The sequence below is a fragment of the Thermobia domestica genome, chromosome 7 (genome assembly GCF_964235325.1).
Source record: "Thermobia domestica chromosome 7, izTheDome1.hap1.1, whole genome shotgun sequence".
Classification (NCBI taxonomy): domain Eukaryota; kingdom Metazoa; phylum Arthropoda; class Insecta; order Zygentoma; family Lepismatidae; genus Thermobia; species Thermobia domestica.
The window spans coordinates 21,879,799-21,898,439 of NC_137460.1; the positions used below are offsets into that span (position 1 = coordinate 21,879,799).

Below are 18,641 nucleotides of genomic sequence, written 5' to 3' on the forward strand. Positions count from 1 at the left end.
TTATATTAGCCCATGTGAACAATTACAAAAATTGGCTGAAGTGTTTTGAGCATATGAGTTAACATTTAGACCAACTAATAAACAGGTGTAGTCTCACAGTAATGATAAACTAGTTATAGTGGCTTATTACTGAATAAAATAAAATGAAATTTCTATTTTTATGTTCCACGAATATGTCCTGTAGGCAAAGGGGACGGATGATTATAAAAGAATCAGTGGAATGGTCATGTGGGAGGAAACGTCTGAATCGCGAGAAAACCCACGGACACGATGTTGTCCGGCACAAATTCATATGGCTTGAATTCGAACCAGGTACCCCTCACACTATAGGTGAGCGCTCCACTATTGATCCACTGTGTCCTTTGATAATGAATGTTTATGATATGTCATGACGAGTAATGAACACAATATTCTGTTCCAGTAAGAGAAATCAATCTACTGGACGTAACTTATCAAAGTCTGAACTCTTCAAACGTTTGCTTTTATGACTTTTGTTTTTCTTTCTTGTGGACCTCAGAACACAAAGCGTAACACTTTCACGATGTAATCTTTTGCAAATGTACCGCCATATACCAAACATTAATCATCTCAGAGATGAGGGCAGGCTTGTAGCCACCCCAAACATGTAGGGGGACGGTAGAAGTTAGGGGGGCTAATCCAACCATATTATAGTTTATTTGCAAGCCTACCTTGAAAATTTTAGGGGGCATTAAAAAATTTTTGGGGGAGGGGCTGCTTCCCGTGGATACGGGCCTATCTAAAGGGGCGAAAGATTATAAATAAACTTATGTTTGTATACTTAGAACACTACATGTGAGGTTATTGAAAAGAAAAAAGCTGAAGTTTCAGAGTAACAATATAAGTAACACATAATGAATTTCTGTCAATATTTTTTCTTGTTCAGGCTCGAAAAATCCTGGACGCCAGGTAGTCAAGGCGATTGGAAATAGGAGTCTGGCTCATAAATAAGTTAAATCAAAAATAAAATTATGAAGTCCCATGTATGAAATTGTATTATTATAGTGCCTAGGTTTGAGAACCGGCGCCTAAATCATAAGAAAAGTACCCGTCTGCCTCTATTCGCTACAGCTTTCTTCAGTTTCAAACCACCGCGGTGATCACAAAAGCATTTCTGTTGTAGAAACATAGTAAGAAAGTAAAGAGTTTATAATACGATTCTTGTAGCATTCAGATAAGAATAGTTGTAGCAATGGTGTGGAGTGACCAATTGCTAATATGCAGAGTAAATAATAGAAAAAATGAAAGGATGTAATAGGATAAAGAGATTAAAAGCTTTTGGTGCAGAAAGTGCTTATTTGTAGCCGTAATATAATAACATGAAGATTCATGACAAATCTTCAAAATAAAGAAAAGCTATAATATGATGGTCTAGATATTCTCAATCTGCGCATGAACTAATATAGTGCTTAGACTCTAATGTTTTTGGGGTAGTACAATAGTAAAGTAATCCTGCTTAAGTGTATAAGTATCTAAAATATTTGTAATGATAGAACATTACAAATGACCATTAACATATTTCAAACTAGGAAAATAGGTCTTATTAACACGTTACGTTTATCTACAGTAAGTGTATATGACTTATAAAGTTCTTCTCGGGCAATCAGCCAGGTGAAAACTGGTGGATAGGCCAACGTTTCGAGAGCTGTCATCGTTCTCGTCATCAGGGCAATTATGTAGAGATCAGCGGATATAAGTAATATATACTCTGGGCTGGAGAAAATGCTGGTTCCTGATTGGCTGAAAATGCTGGTTCCTGATTGGCTGGTTCAATTTGAAAAACTGGAGCTGTGATTGGCTGGCTAAGTTCCGTAGTCCGTGCTATTGATTGGCTGAGGGTTATCTGAATGTTTGTGTGTCGTTTTCTTTGCTGTGGTACTGATGACCGGGTTCCACAGGGGGCTGAGTTGAAAACAGAAACAGAAAAATTTTAAATAAGGACGCCCCTCAGGAAAGCCCGCGTCCTGACAGAGAGTAAGGCATCAACCATCTGTCTACATGCCTCTCCTCACATGCAGTTAATAAACTAAAGCATCTGTCGGGTGGGAGTGTTTGTCGCGGCTTCTATCTTTGACGGAGACATTTTCCGCGGATCTACAGTTGTGTAAATAGAAAGAAAGAAGGGTAAAGAAGAAGATAGGAAAGCGCGAGAGAAGATTTATTATGTTTTGTGAGAGGGACAAAAAACCTGGAAACCAGGAAAAAAACCCCTAAATCGGTCATGCTGCATGCATAAGTATTTACATGGCAAAACCACGTATGAAGGGTGGCGAAAATCCATGTAAACATGTCTGTAGTAGTACATTAATAACTTATCTGTTTAATTGCAAAACCTATCTTAAAATCTGTTAAATGTTTATACAAATCTGTGTTGTCTGTAGTGGGGAAGTGTTCTGTTAGTGGGACATCTGTTATTTTTTTTAAACATGCATGTCTGGCCGTCTTCTTGATCCTTATTTCACGCCAAGGTCGTCATCGGTTGTTGGAGTAGTTGTGTCGATTACCTGAAACGAGACTTAGGACGCTTGTTTGGTAATTAGTACAAGTTCGAGTTTATTCCAGATAATAGTCATGATGTTATATACTGCATTTCTTGAGACTCTTGGGTAAGTGAGTTTATTTTCAGTTTATTTGTTATTTAAGTTTAATTTTCTCTCTCTCCCTCGCCCCCCCCCCCCCGCGCATTTATTTCTCTCATACACACTCTTACACGCATTCGTAATATTCTATCACACTCATACTCATTAAATTACCTTTAGATAATATTAGTTTTTTTTTTAAATTTATTTTTATATGTTTTTTTTAATTTTTTTTCTTTTTTTTATAATTTTTATTGATTTATTTATTAGTTTTTTATTTTTATTTTTTTGTAATTATTTTTATTTTTATTTATTTTTTTTATTTTTTATTTTTTATTTTTTTTTAAGTAAGTGGGGTGGAGAGAGAGAGTTGGTAACATATTTGATTCCTATTATTTTGGTGGATTTTGGTAGAGGATATTCAGTGGTCTTTTATGTTTGAGGTGGTGGTGGACATTGTATTTTCCTAAGTTCGTGATCAATCTGTTCTCTACTTGTGGGTTGTTGTCATAGAATTTCCTTGTGACTTCTCTTATGTGTTCATCTATTAGTTCCACGTTTAGTTGTTCTTGTAATGGTTTAAGTCTTGTGTATCTCGGGCATCTGGTTATGAGTTTGATTACTTTGTTTTGGAACAATTGTATCCGATTTATATGTGTTTTTGCTGCATGACCCCATGCTGGCGCCGCGTATGTAGTAATTGGTCTTATGATTGCTTTATATAATATGCTTTTTGCCTTGTGACTTAAGTGATTATTTGCCATTAAGCATTTGATTTCAGTCAGTTTGCCTGATGCTTTATTAAGTTGATTGGTTATGTGTGTTTTAAAGGTTAATTTTGAATCTAATGTTATTCCTAAATATTTTGCTGAATTTTTCCAATTTATGTCCTTGTTGAATAATTTTGGGACTTGTGTAGGTTTTTTGTGTCTTTTGGTGAAATGGACCGCCTCACTTTTACTGACATTGACTTTTATTTTCCATTTGGCAAACCATTGCTCCAACTTGTATAAGTGTTCTTGTATATATTCACATGCTTTGTTTGGTTGCCAACTGTTTGCGAAGAGACAAGTGTCATCGGCAAAAAGAGCTATGTTTGTGTTATTAGATTCTGGAATATCGTTAATAAATATGCTGAATAGGGTGGGGCCTAATAGTGAACCCTGTGGGACACCAGCCATGATGTTTCTTAATGTGGAGGATTCCTGGCCAACACTTACGTAAAATTTCCTGTTATGCAGGTATGATTTAACTAGATGGACAAGCTTGTCCGGGAATTTTAGTTTTATTAGTTTGTATAAGAGGCCTGTCGTCCAGACGCGGTCGAATGCTTTTTCTATGTCTAGAAACACTGTCCCTGTTCCCTGTTTCTTATTGAAGGCTTCTGTAATGTTTTCAACTAGTCGTGTTAGTTGGTGGACGGTAGAGTGTTTCCTTCTAAAGCCAAATTGTTCGTTTCGTATGATGTTATTCGTGTTGATATGTTTTAACATTCTTCTCAAAATTATGGCTTCCATCAGTTTTGCCATGGTGTTTAGCAAGCTGATTGGCCTATAATTTTGAGCGAATTTAGGATCTTTGCCTGGTTTTGGCAGTGATGTCACCTTAGCTGTTTTCCAGTCTTTGGGGAAGTAAGTTAGTTGCAGCATTTTATTAGCTATTGCTGTGAAATATTTTATTGCCGTTATTGGGAGATTTTTTAGGCTAATGTTTTGTATGCCATCTGGGCCTGCTGCTTTGTATGGTTTTAATTTCTTCAGTATATCGTTTACTTCTTTATGTGTTACTTTTGCTAATTTATCCGTAGGGACTCTCGTGAGGAATTCATCTACCGTCCTCCTGACAATTCTGTCGTGTGTTGGGTTTGACGGTTCTGTATTTGGTTGGAATGATTTTTCTAGGGAGTCTGCGAGGGCGTTTGCTTTGTCTTTGTCACTAAAAACAAGGCCCCTTTCCCCGTGTAAAGATGGTGTGGGTGTATACGATTTTGTTAAGTTCTTTGTCAGTTTCCAAACTGAGTTGTCTTTAAAGTTTAGTTTCTGTATTTTATTGTCCCATTGTTGTTTACGAAAGTCTGAAATTTCGGACCGTACGATGTGTCGTAATCTATTTGCCTCTTCTCGGTAAAGTGGGTTTCTGGTTGTGTGGAATTTTTTTCTTATTTTGTTACGGTAATTAATTAGATCTTTTATATAAGGAGGTAAGAGTGGTTTAAGGTCGTGTTCCGATTTAAGTGGGATGGTTGTATGTATGGCACCTGTTATTGCATGGTTCAGCAGGTTAATGGCTTCATCAATATCGTTTACGTTTCTGAGGTTATACTCTCTTGGAATCTGATTTTCTATTGCTTTTCTAAAGTCATCCCATCTTGCGTTTTTATAATCTAATGTCTTTTTTGGTACTTGTGTATCCGGTTTGTCTTTAATCGTCACTAAGATTGGAATGTGGTCTGAATCTAAGTCATTTGAAGTGACTATTTCAAGGTTGTAGTTAATGTTTTTATGTAATGCGAAATCTAGCACGTCTGGCCTATTGCCATTTCTTGGATAGTGAGTAGGTTGGAATTGGGAAAGGACTTGGAGTGGAGATGTCTGTAGGAATGTATTTAGTTTTCGCCCATTATTGTTACTGACTCTACTACAGAAGTTTTGATGTTTACTATTTAAATCACCTATTATAAGCACACTGTTTGCTGTGTTACTAAGCTTCCTGATGTCTTCTGTGTCTATTACTATGGATGGGGACTGGTAAGCTGCAATAAGATTGATAGGCCTGTCTTTGATATATATTTTTATTCCAATTGCTTCTACTGTATTTAGTGATGGAAGGGGGATTTCTTCATGTATTAGTTTTCGCCTGATCGCGATAAGGATTCCGAGTCCTTGTCCTACTCCACTTCTATCTTTTCTGTATATGCAGTAACCTCTAATCTTGATTTTTACATCGTTTGTAAGGTTAGTTTCATTTATGAGTGCTATGGGTATTTGTTCTTCAATGAGGAATTCTTCAAGTTCCCTGAGTTTATCTCTTAGCCCTTCAGCATTCCAAGAGAGTATCTGGAGTGACTCATGGTTAGAGTTGTGACCCATTTACTTGTTACTATTACCATCTGTTTGAGTGTATTGTGTTATTAAAGTTGGTTTTGCTATATGAATGACCCAGTTTAGAAATGTATTAAGGAATTGACTTATAGCGGGTAGAACTTCTTCTATTTTATGAGTCTCAACTAGTACTAAGCCCAACTTTGTTAATGCATTGAATACTTGTCTATCCGGTACTGTTGGTTTGCTCTTGTGGTCTTCGTCATCCGGGGAGAGTGGTAAAGGTGGTTCGGTGTCGATGTCTGTTGCGTCAGAAGAAGAAGAAGAAGAGACATGCCTTTGTCGTCTTCGTCCTCTTCTCTGTCGTTTGGGTTTAGGAGAGGGGGGAGAATTTTTCTGAGAGGTTTGTTGGGTAACTGATAGGGGAGTATCTGGTTGTGAACTCACGGAGATCACTCCAGATGGGTGAGCGGGAGGTTGATTTTTGGTCTTGAGTGGAAGTCGTATCGAGGGTTTGGAGGGCGCTGTCTCTCTTGCCATGGCTTTATTACCAGGCCCAAATTTGGCTGCATGTGCTTTCTTGTATTCAGGACATCCACGATAACTCGCTGGGTGGTTACCGCGGCAGTTAGCACATGCTGGTGCGTCACCTTTCGGTTTTTTGCAATCGGAGCTTTTATGCTCCTGAGCACATTTGACACATCTCGGTTTGCGATTGCAAAACCGGGCAGTGTGATTAAACATCTGGCATTGGTGACACTGAACTACTTCAGTTTGAGGTTGGATATAGTCCTCAAACCTAACTGAGATGAAATTAATGTGCTGCAGTTTCAGTAGTTTCTCTTTTGCCTTGGTGTCGGGTAATTTTACCATGTAGAGAGGCATCGCCACCTTTTCTGTTCCGTCTGCTTTACTGTCAGGATTGACATACACTCTCTTGCTTAATTGATGGACCGTTACATCTTGGGTGCCCACTACTCCCTGAATAAACTCTTGAATTTCATCTACTGGCATGTCTATGGGCAACCCACGAATAACTACCTTGATCTGTTTGATTTCCTTAGTATGGTAGATGGCTTTTATGTTGTTCCTCTTCGCATACTCAAGGATTCCGTCGTGAGTCATCTGACAAAGTGGGGTAATTCTGTAGCCTTGTCCCGTCATTTTGATTTGCATGCTTCCAAGATGGCGTATAGCTGTATAAGAGTTATGTGTTGGAAGTGTTATGTCTGGGTATTTTCTGTTTATAATTGGTTTTTGTCGGTTCGTATTTGTGATTGTTCTGTCTGTCGTGTTGTTTGCAGGTGGGGATTTTACCTTGTCTGCATATGTTGAGGTAGAGTCGGAGCCTTGAGTATCTGAGTCGGAATCTGAAGTACATGTATTCGTCACATTTGGAAACAGTTCAGTGTATGTAACATTTAACTTACTTGTACCACAGCCGTTAGACATCTCCCTCAGGGTCTCTGCTGCAGCCTGCGTGTTCGGGGTAACTGGTTCCTCCGTGGTGAGAGATCCCTTCGTTGGTTCCTTCATGCTGATGGGTCCTTCCATTGTGTTCACTATTACACTAATTCGTTACACTAATTCACTAGTTAGAGCCAAGAGCTGCCTTACACCTTTGCTTTACTTGAAAGAATTATATATTAGTTAATCGTGTTTATTAGGGCACTACTTCAAGAATTAGTGCTTCTTTTTTTTTGTTTTTAACTAATTGATAATACTAGATGCAACCTTACACTAACACTGTATACACATAGTTATAAACCACTACACGATGTAAATCTTATATTTATTTTTCCTTTCTTCACTTCACTACCCAATTCGCCAAGTTATGTTATTATGATGACGACTATTTATATATATATTTGTTTTCACTGTATGCACTGATTTTGGTTTGCACTAAACGAACGCACTTCTAGGCACTAAAACTGGTCACTTATTTCACACACGTTGCACTAGTGACAATTTTCTGATTACACTGTAAAAATTTACTGAGTGCACACTAATCAAATGTAAGGCACTGTCTATTCTGCACTAATTACACTAATTTGGGTTTACACTGCACTAGCACAATTTATAATAACTCTACCTTATGTATGTATCACTTATACTATTGAGTCCTGTCTCTTGGGTTATTGATTACACTAAGAACTGCGCACTTATAAGAAAATCATGGAAAATCTTACATTATGCACTGATTTTGGTTTGCACTACGAACGCACTTGTAGGCACTATTCTGATTACTTATTCCACACTCGTTGCACTAGTGGTAATTTTCTGATTACACTATACCAATTTATTAAGAGCACACTGCACTAATTTCACTAATTTTGGGTTTACACTACGCTAGCACAATTTTTTAATCACTCTACTTTGTGTATGTCTCACTTATGCTGTTAAGTTTTTTCTCTTGTAGGGTGTTGTTTACACTAAGAACTACGCACTTATAAGAAAATTATGGAAAATCTTACATTATACAATGTTACGTTGGATTTAGTCTTACAACATTTGCTTGCCTACCTGAACACTTAGTATACACAATCGACTGCAAAGTACTGTTTATTCTGAGCTAATTACACTAAGTTAGTTTTAGATTTGCGGTGCACTAGCACATTATTGATCACACCGTTTGTATATTTATGTACACTTTTTTTTCACTACTGTTGTATGCGTTTCACACAGAGTCCTGAAATCCAGTGTCTCTATTAACGTTGTTCGGTTCATGAACTATGGCGAGAGATTCGGCTACTATCCTGGTCCAGTAACTGGTGCTCTTGGTAATGATGGATGTATCCTTAAATAAAACTTTATGGCCTTCTGATAAACTGTGTTCAGCTAAACCTGATTTTTCTGGATGGAATAATCTAATGTAATTTTCATGTTCTCTGCAACGTTGTTCAATGGTGCGTCCTGTTTGTCCTATATAAGCCTTTCCGCATTCACAGGGTATACGATACACGCCTGGTGTCTTTAAGCCCAAGTCATCTTTGATCGGGCGAAGTAAGTTCCTGATTTTTGGTGCGTCTTGTGTATGGCCTTAATGTTGTGTTTTTTCAGAATCCGGGAGATCTTTCCAGAAAGTTGTCCAGTGTATGGTAAAACTGCTATACTCAATGGTTCTTCAGTTTCTTCTTTGGATTTCCTCTGTTCAGAAAAGGTCCTTTTCAGGGCCAAACTGATATCATGCTTCTTGTAATTATTCTGGAGTAGCGTCTTCTTGAGATGATCCAGTTCCCGAGGGAGGGATTCTTCGTCTGAGATGTCTTTCGCTCTATGTGCTAGTGTGCTGATGACGGTGTTTCGCTGTGACTTATGATGAAAACTGTTGCCATTGAGATAGAGGTCAGTGTGAGTAGGTTTCCTGTAGACGCTATGGCCGAGACTACCATCGGGCTTCCGGCGGATGAGAATGTCCAGGAATGGCAAGCATCCGTCCTTTTCAATCTCCATTGTGAACTTGATATTATTATGTTGTTTATTAAGAAATTCGAGGAACAAATGCAGTGTCTTCTCCCCGTGAGGCCAGATGACAAACGTATCATCTACGAATCTATAAAAACATGACGGCTTGAAAGGTGTCAGTTCTAATGCTTTTTGCTCAAAATCTTCCATAAAGAAATTCGCAACTGCTGGTGAAAGTGGTGATCCCATGGCGACTCCATCCGTTTGTTCATAGTACTGTCCATCATATAGAAAGTATGTTGAAGTTAAGGTGATTCTGAATAATTCCACAATTTCCGGTGTGAAGTGTTCACTAAGTAGGAGTAACGTATCTTGAACTGGAACCTTGGTGAACAATGAAACCACATCGAAGCTGACTAGAAGGTCTCCTGGAGCTGTGCGTATTGTTTTTAGTGTATTCACGAAGTCGGATGAATTTTTCACATGATGCTCACACTGTCCTACTAATGGCTGAAGCAGAGAGGTGAGATACCTGGCTAGGCGGTAAGTTGGACCCCCAATGGCACTGACGATGGGTCTCATCGGGATGTCAGGCTTATGTATTTTTGGCAGGCCATAAAGTCGGGGTGGCTGACTACCGTGTGGCGTGATTTCCTTGCGGGTTTCATCTGGTAAACTGGCTTTTCTCAAAAGAGCTGCTACTTTCCGTTCGACTGCAGGTGTAGGGTCCCTCTTAAGGCGTCTGTAGGCCGTGTCATTGAGTAGCTCTAACATCTTGTTCTTGTAGACTTCTGTAGGCATAAGTACAGTTGCATTGCCTTTGTCTGCTGGTAATATGGTGGTGTTGGTGTCTTGGCGGAGATTTTTGAGAGCTGTTCTTTCTTCTTTGGAAATATTAGGTTTTGGTATTCTGGCCCTTTTCAGGGCCAAACTTACTTCATGGCGAATTTCGTCTGCTTCTGCTGTTGGAAGAGAGTGTATAGCTTGTTCAATGCTGGAAATTATTTCTGTAGACGGAATGAACTTAGGCGCTGGAGCGAAGTTCAGACCTTTTTGTAGCAGTGAAGAAGTGGCTTCATCTAGTTGATTGTCTGTAAGATTGATGATGACTCTGTCTGGATTTCGCTCTGATGTATCCTGTATCGGTCTCTGTAGTCGTGAAAATTTCTTACTTTGTTTCCTTGTAGTTATGAGGAGAAGTGATTCTGCCTGTGCCGTGGAACTGGTGTCAACCCAATCCCAGTCTGCCGTAGTCAAGTGTCCAGTGAGGAAGAGCTGAGTTGATAGAAGTTTGCGATCTAATCTGTCGAGTTTCCAGCGGGTGAAACTAATGCGTTCCTTCACAAGAGCTAAACTGGTACGATGTATAATCTTGCTAATTCGAAGCGAGTGAAGTGGGTAACGTATTTGTGCGAAGACAGGAATGACGTGCTGATCTCTGCATCTCAAAAGGAAGGCAAGATTACAAAGCGTTCGAGCCTTCTTCTTACGCAGGTCTTGAAGTTGTAATATGCTGCGTAGGATTTCCTCCCCGTAGAGGTGTTTGAAGTAAGATTTGAAGCTTTCCTGGCGGCGTATATTATAAAGTTCTTCTCGGGCAATCAGCCAGGTGAAAACTGGTGGATAGGCCAACGTTTCGAGAGCTGTCATCGTTCTCGTCATCAGGGCAATTATGTAGAGATCAGCGGATATAAGTAATATATACTCTGGGCTGGACAACCTTTGGTCAAAAAGGAAATGCCCAGTATTAGATTTCTGCACTTTCGGCATCTATGGTCATGTTAGCCCGTCACGTATGAGGGGAGACGTCTCTCGGCGATCACACTATCCGAGGAAAGGGAAGGGAGGACTGGCGAAGGAACAAACCGGCTTAGAACCTATATGTTAAATACCATCCTGGCATTTGCCTGGTGTTGTAGCGAAATTTATTGATTCCTAAAAAAAAAATCTAGCATAGTTTATTCTCCGTTCGCTCTGGGCACTGAAGCTATGAGAATTGTTTGTTCCGAACCACCAGCTGTTACGTAGGCAGCTGTATCTGTTCGTAGGAAGCCACGCCCCTTAAGATGCCTTATCACTGCGAAATTAAAGTACCGCTAATTTTACAATAATTATATGATATCTTCAAATAGATAAAAGATAATCGAAAAGTGGAACAAGAGCTCCCTAGACAATATTATTTTACATGAGATACCGTTATCATGACTCACTTATCTGCTTTCGATTTCCAGCCATTTAGAAAATCGGCATTTATTTTCGCGTTTCTAAATGGCTGCAAACGGAAAGCCATTAGGTGACTCGTGATAACGGTACCTCATGCAAAATAATATTGTCTAGGGCGATCTTGTTCCACATTTTGATTATCTTTTATCTATTTGAAGATATCGCATACTTACTGTAAAATTAGCGGTAATTTAATTTCACAGTGATAAGGCCTCTTAAAGTACTTGTGCGTGCTTCGCGCGATGACGTAACCTGCCACCTACCTAGATAGTTGCCCGGCTGCTACGAATGTTTCGTTGTGGTTGTAGTGTAAAACAGGTAATAGTAAGGGAAGGTACGGAATCAGGGTTTTGAGTCAAAATGAACGTTTGTAATTTAGAATTCTTGTTGAAACATGTTTTAAAAAACGAAAAGTAATTTAAAGTTTCTATTACAATTATCATTATGAATGCTAATTGCGTTTATTTAAGACTCAAAACTACTGGTTTTGTGGCTGAAAAAAAAAAGTGTAGAGAAAAAGAAAAAATAACACAAATAAAATAAAAGGTGTATATTGGAGTAATCACCTATATTTGTTCGTTCATGCCTTGCTCTATTTAAACGCGATTATTACGGAGTGTGAGAATTACTTTCTGCTCGTATTTATTAGTTGTTTTAATACACTAAAAGGCTTGTTTAAAACGGGTACAATTTAGAACTGAGTGAATGATTTTAGGGCAATATATTATTGGTCAGAGGTGACGGGTTATGTCTTGCATTTGAATGATAAGGGCTGTAGGTTCGATACCATTTAATTGCTATTGAATATTATTCCCAGAATAAACGATAGCACATAATAGAAAACGTTTTTTTTGGTAATAGTTAAGAATAGCTACTTCTCATCTCCCGTGCACGAGGATACATCTTACTGTTGCACTACCTAAACACCCTAAGTACAAGGGCAAGAACTCAGTCTATTACCTACTTTTTAACATCCTAGATAGTCAATAAATAATGCCTGAAAGTATGGCGTTTCTCGTCCTTCCCTAAATGGGAAGTACAGCTCCTTAACTATAACCTTTTTTTTTTTTTTAATAATTGGAAGGAATAATTTAGGGCTATTTGTTGCTGTGAACGGAGACTAGTAACGTACTTGGTTTGATGTGCAAGGTACTGGATGCGATTACATACAGTGGCTCACAAAATTGATCGTACACTTGGCGCTTTGAGACAAATGAATAGAAATAACCTCTTTTACATAGTTTATATTACAAGAAACTGAAATATATTATGTGAAGGGAAACAAAATATATTTATTTCATTCCTTTACACAAAATCAGACCTTGAACGTAGAAACAAAACACTTTCATACACAAACTTAAGAGTCACAAAATTATTCGTACACCTTGTCCATTTATAAATTTGGAACGTTCAGTAGCGAGCTGCAAGCCCGTTTCTTCTTATTACCTCAGTTAGTCTGTTTGGCATTGATTGTACCAACTTCTTTGTAATACTAGGTGTAATCTTGAGCCACTCTTCTTTCAGGAACGTCTTCACTTCTGTCAGGTTATTCGGTTGGCGCTGCTGCACATTCTTCTGTAATTCCCACTATAGATTTTCTATGAGATTGAGATCTGGTGATTGAGGAGAGGTTGCAAGAGTCTTTGGTGTGTTATACAATAGCCATGAGCGCACAATATGAGCGGTATGCTTGGGGTCGTTGTCCTGCTGAAATCTGTAGAACTGTCCAAGTCCTAAGTTTTCTACACTAGGCTTCAAGTTCGTCTTCAACATGTTGAGATATGCAAATTTATCCATTGTTCCCTCAATAAAGTGTAGATTTCCTACGCCAGAAGCTGCCATGCAGCACCAAACCATGACTGATCCTCCTCCATGTTTTACTGTTGGTCTAGTGTGTTCCTTCTTAAATTCTGTATTAGGTTTCGTCAAATAATTTTGTGTCCATCGGATCCATATAGGTAAAAATTTGCTCTCATCACTAAATATTAAGCTATTCCAAAAGTCTTCGGAGCATTGCTTATGTTCCAGAGCAAATTGAAGCCTTTTGCGTTGATTCGTCTTGTTAATATAGGGCTTCTTCTTAGCAACTCGGCCATTGCATCCAGCTTTTCTTAAAGTTCTTCTCACTGTTTTTATGGAAAGGGGTCTCCCAATGGATGATACCACTTCTGTTGTCAGTTTGGGTACACTTTTACGAGGATCCTCTTTATTTTTAAAATGATTCTTTGTTCGTCTCTTTCACTCAGTATAGATTTTCTTCCTCAACCAACTTTATTTCTTATCCTGCCCTCGTACTTGAATCAGTTGACAACTGCCTGGATGATTGAATGTGTTCTTCCCGTTACTTTTGCTATAGTTCTTAAAGATTTGCCCTCCAGGCTAGTTTAATAATTAATTTACGTTTAGATTGTGTAGTTTCACTTTTTGGTGCGATTGTGCTGCACTTTGTTCGTGTTGCACTCACCTCAAATGTGTAGAAGGACGTGGATAACCTACTAGTTCAGTGACTCACTCCTTCAGCTTTGTTTGTTTCCACCCCTTCCCCTTCAGCACGAGCTAAATGTAAAGTGTACGATCAATTTTGTGACTGTCTTTTGTACATGGATCTGGAGAATCCACCTATAACTGTAGACACGGAGGACAAGAAGGTGCAATACTCATACAAATGGGTCTCATAAACATCAGTTCCACCTCAGTAACTGCAATCATGTAGACTTTATGACAAGTAATTAATTTACGCGTTCATTTTTAGAAACTAGTAGGGTGTACGATCAATTTTGTGAGCCACTGTATAGTCAGTTCATGGAATCTCATAAATACGCTTATATATATTTTTTCTAAATACTAGGTGTTAATATTATATTGAATTCCATTTTATTAATTAGCTAATTAGCAGAAAATATATTAAATTCAAAAATTAGTGAGCAGACCACATCGCGTACTAATCCTTGGAGGAAATTAAGTAACATATGTATACATATATTCAGAGCCATAGGCTCGCCTAGCGTTTTCGGTTGGGCTCGACTGTTGAGATATTGCCTTAGCTGGCCATGTATTTTCCTTTCTCAGTTACTAACAAAAAATCAGGCAGCCACAGACGTTAATTGTAATAAAATATTGTTATTTTTTTTTTTAAACAAATTGTTTGATTTCTCTGGGATTGCGGCATACATATATATTTCCCGGTATTACTCCTAGTTCTTCTTGAACTTAATATCTTTATGACACTACTTAGAGTAATACAGCATGAATGAGGAAAACCTAGAAAACCTCACTCAGGAATCCGATGTCTGGCCTGAAAAAACTTTTACACTTTTTCGACCAAGTATCCCCACCGGGAATCGAACTCGGGACCGCTCGCACTCAATTTGTTTAATAATAATAATAATAATAATAATAATAATAATAATAATAATAATAATAATAATAATAATAATAATAATAATAATAGGTTGACTGCAATACACATTTATACATTAGGCCTATTAGTGTTATATAGTACATTTTTGAGGAGAATAACGTTTTGGTGTGTCGTGTTGAGTCATGGATATTTACGTTATGCCGCGAGTAGAAAAGGGTTGCGGAACTTCTATACCATTACAGTAGCATTAGAAATGCAATAGGTAGATTATCCCTTATGGACAGTTTATTACAGAAAAAAAATACATCACGTGACTCTTGTTACGAGCACAAGAAAGTCTTCCGATTCACTTGGTTTGATTTACTTTCGCCGGAACGACGACGACTCATCTTTACGTAATGGATCGAGCTGTAAGTAAAACATTTCCTTTCTGTATGTTCTTTAAATTTATCATTATCCTAAGGAAAGAATATACGAATACAATGTACAGAAATATTGAATTTATGAACTTTTTTTAAAGAACATAATGATTCACAATCAGATAGCCTATCACGCTATGGGGTATTATCTTCTGTTTCGTGAAAAATCGTTGATTGTCGGTTGAAATCGGAAAAAGAAGAGGAAGAATGAAACAACCTCAAAATTCTACGTTATGTTGCTCAATCTATGAAAAATTAAGTAGCATTTATTAATATTGTGCTGTTCTTCATTTCAATGTCATATTAATGATATAAATAAGTATTAAATGCTTAATTAAATTGTAAGTGGATGATCTGAAGTATCAAATAAGTGAATATCGTGAAAATGTTAGCAGCAATGATACAACGGGCGAAACATTCTTACATTACCTGGGCACTACCAATTCTATATGGTATTCCCCGGACTCAAACTCGCGACATGTCGCTCCGAAGTAATACAAGGTAGCCCAAAAGTAGGTATACAGTACGGTACTGATCAGCTCATTGCATTTTATATCATTTCTTATTGTTATCCATCAGGTAGACTTAGTTTCTTTATTATGTGTTCTTAATGTATTTTTTCTTACAGTATATTTTAAGCTCGGAAGAGCCGAAGCAAATGAACCCACAAACTAGAAAGTTGTACTTGACCAATGCAGGGGTGTATACCTACTTCTGTGCCACCCTGTATTTTAGCACTGACATGCCGTACCATATTATGTCCTCATTAGAAACGCTAAGTAAATGCCTAAATGATGTTTTTAATCCATATAAGAAAGCTACCCAAGCGTAAGGATAGGTAAAAATAGATCGCAACTCTCAAATTTGTTTCGAATAGAACTCGCTAAATAAAAAGTTGATTTGATTTTTAGTTTATCGTCCTTCCCGCAGCGAGGTTATACGAAACGTGAACCTACACCTTAACGTGAGCTCCGAACCACATGAACTCCCACCGGAAATTGAACCCAGGTTTCCTATTCAAAGGTGCGTACGCTAACTGCTTTGCCAAAAAAAAAAAAAAAGTGTAAACTAAAATGCTTTCCTATCATTTATGGGATTTATGCTCAATGATATTACAAAACCTTGCGCATGATGATTTTTCACAACAAATTGAACAAAAAAGAGTTTTATTTAATGGCAAGAATAAGACTTCAAATTGTTAGAGATTTGTTAGAGATTCTTTCTGTTAAGTTTTAATAGTGATTTAATAATAATAATAATCAGGGGCGTTTTTAAGTAATTTTTCCCCCTAAGCAAAAACATTTAAAGCCACTGTAAAAAAAAAATAAAGTATGGGTTTTGTGCCTAACCGGGTAAATTTTAAGTTTAAGGAATTGTTTTACGGTAGAAATTTATTATTATATAAATACCACATTTGTAATTGATTTGCCTGTTTTAAAAAACCGGCGGCTCGGTGCCTCCAGAGCCTAGTGTCTCTCGCAGAAATCTAAGTCGCCTTGTGGTAAAAACGTCGGTTGACAATAAAAATCAAATTATATCGATTGAACCATTTTATACCAACATATTTCAAGCATGGACGATTTCTTCCTTCCTAATTAACGAAAGAAAAGAAAATGAGAAGGAAATATTTTGTAAGCTTTGCAAATAAATATTCGGATTCTCTTCAGTAGATAATCAAGACAAAACACCCTGACGCGCTTCCATGTATCCTTAAAAAAATGTATATAACGTGTGCAGTGCAGGGGCGTCATTTCAGACTTGACTTGAGGGGGGCAAGAGCACCACCAACATAAGACTTTCACGTTTTATACTAGTATATTAGTAGACAATCGATTAAAGTATATGTATTCCTCAAACTCTTGGGGGGGCAATTGCCCCCTCCTGCCCTCCCCAAATGACGCCCCTGGTGCAGTGGCGTATTTAGGGAGTGGCTATCGGGCTCATGTCCCCAGAAATAAATTTGTAATATTCACAATTTCATTAAAATTTGTCAACACCCAAAAGGAAAAATATAAGTGCTTATTCTCGTATTGTGCATAGCCCCCTGAAACAAAATCCTAAAAACGCCACTGAACGTGTGTAAATTAGAATGAGCATAATGTACTATACCCAGACTCGCGTTCAAATAGAGAGTGAGCCAAAAGTCTGGTAACAAATCATGTTCAGCAATAATAATAATAATAATAATAATAATAATAATAATAATAATAATAATAATAATAATAATAATAATAATAATAATAATAATAATAATAATAATAATAATAGAGCAAGTTATTGTTATTATTAATTGAATTGGATGTTCTTGTCGAATACCAATTCATTTTATAATTCGATTCATGGAATCTATTCTATATGAATTCTTTTATTTGGAGATAGTAGTTAAGCTTACATCAACTCACTTTGAATTAATTGCACTTTGAATGTTTCTTTCTCCGAAGCATCTTTCCACGAGTTTCTTTTAATAATTAGTATGTGCGTAAAGATTATGTGTCACCGTTAACAAAGAACAATGAACAATTTGCTTGTTAGTAATGTATTTTGATACATATACAATGCAGAAATAAATAACAACTTCCTTCAGCAAAATAAAAACTATCATTTATTATTCATAACGTCAAATATACTTGTAGCCCCACAAAAGTTCGTTCTTTTTGATATTTACGAAAACTATGCATGAAAATTTACCCTCAAGCACGTTATTTTGTTGAATTTGATGTGCAGTATCGACTATTCTCGTATTTCTTACATTTGGACAATATTTTAATCAAACAGAACTTCAAATTTCACACTTATGAGTCTTCATCCCGGCGAAATTAAAATACCGTTAATTTTACAGTAATTATGTGATATCTTCAAATAGATAAAAGATAATCGAAATGGGGAACAAGAGCGCCCTAGACAATATTATTTTACATAAGAAACCGTTATCACAACTCACTTATCTGCTTTCGATTTCGAGCCATTTTGAAAATCGGCATTTATTTTCGCGTTTCTAAACAGCTGAAAACGGAAAGCCACTAGGTGACTTGTTATAACGGTACCTCACGCAAAATAATATTGTCTAGGGCGCTCTTGTTCCATATTTCAATTATCTTTTATCTATTTGAAGATATCACATAATTACTGTAAAATTAGCGGTATTTTAATTTCGCCGGGATGAAGACTCTTAATGATAATTTTAGGCAACATCTCATTAACCATACTACCAGTATCTACTGTCGTCTTGTTGGTATGCGTATCATAACGCAAGCTTAATAAGATATATTTCAATATGAGTTTCAGCTCAATAGCTAGCTTAGTTCTTGTGTAGCATCAATTTTATACGTTTACAAATTAATTAATAGTTTTTCTTCCATTTTCTCGAGAACTATACATGAGGTTTAACGTAGACATAAAAGGAATGATCAGAAAATAAGGTTACAAAGCCTGCAATGAAATGTGTATATATTATTTCATACAACCAATACAGCCAACAGATAGTACATACATTAGGTTATTTCTTGACATAGTCTTCATATCGGTTGAGGCACTTGTCGCATTGTGGAATGAGTTTGAGGTTTCCCTCCTGGTAAAAATCCTGTCCTTGCGTACC

At 37.2% G+C, this 18,641-nt stretch overlaps 2 protein-coding genes across 6 annotated transcripts in view; one reads left to right on the top strand and one right to left on the bottom strand.

The window, feature by feature from the left end:
- The first annotated feature begins 2,058 nt into the window (after window positions 1-2,058).
- KFase (kynurenine formamidase) overlaps window positions 2,059-18,641 on the top strand; it is a 75,639-nt gene continuing 59,056 nt past the window's right edge. For 3 of the 5 annotated variants that reach the window (XM_081764204.1, XM_081764207.1, XM_081764208.1), the window contains exon 1: window positions 11,520-11,584. In XM_081764204.1, coding sequence (XP_081620330.1) covers window positions 11,555-11,584 — 30 coding nt within the window. In that variant the 5' untranslated portion in view covers window positions 11,520-11,554. Of the gene's footprint in view, window positions 2,625-11,519; window positions 11,585-14,871; window positions 15,038-18,641 lie in introns of those variants that run through there. The other 2 variants (XM_081764206.1, XM_081764205.1) reach the window with 2 other exon arrangements.
- On the bottom strand, window positions 7,230-10,946 carry LOC145689120 (uncharacterized). Its single transcript, XM_081763250.1, has 3 exons — window positions 10,936-10,946; window positions 8,818-10,397; window positions 7,230-7,267 (listed from the first exon to the last, which is right to left on the bottom strand). Exons 1-3 carry the CDS (start codon window positions 10,944-10,946, stop codon window positions 7,230-7,232), a joined length of 1,629 nt encoding a protein of 542 aa, XP_081619376.1.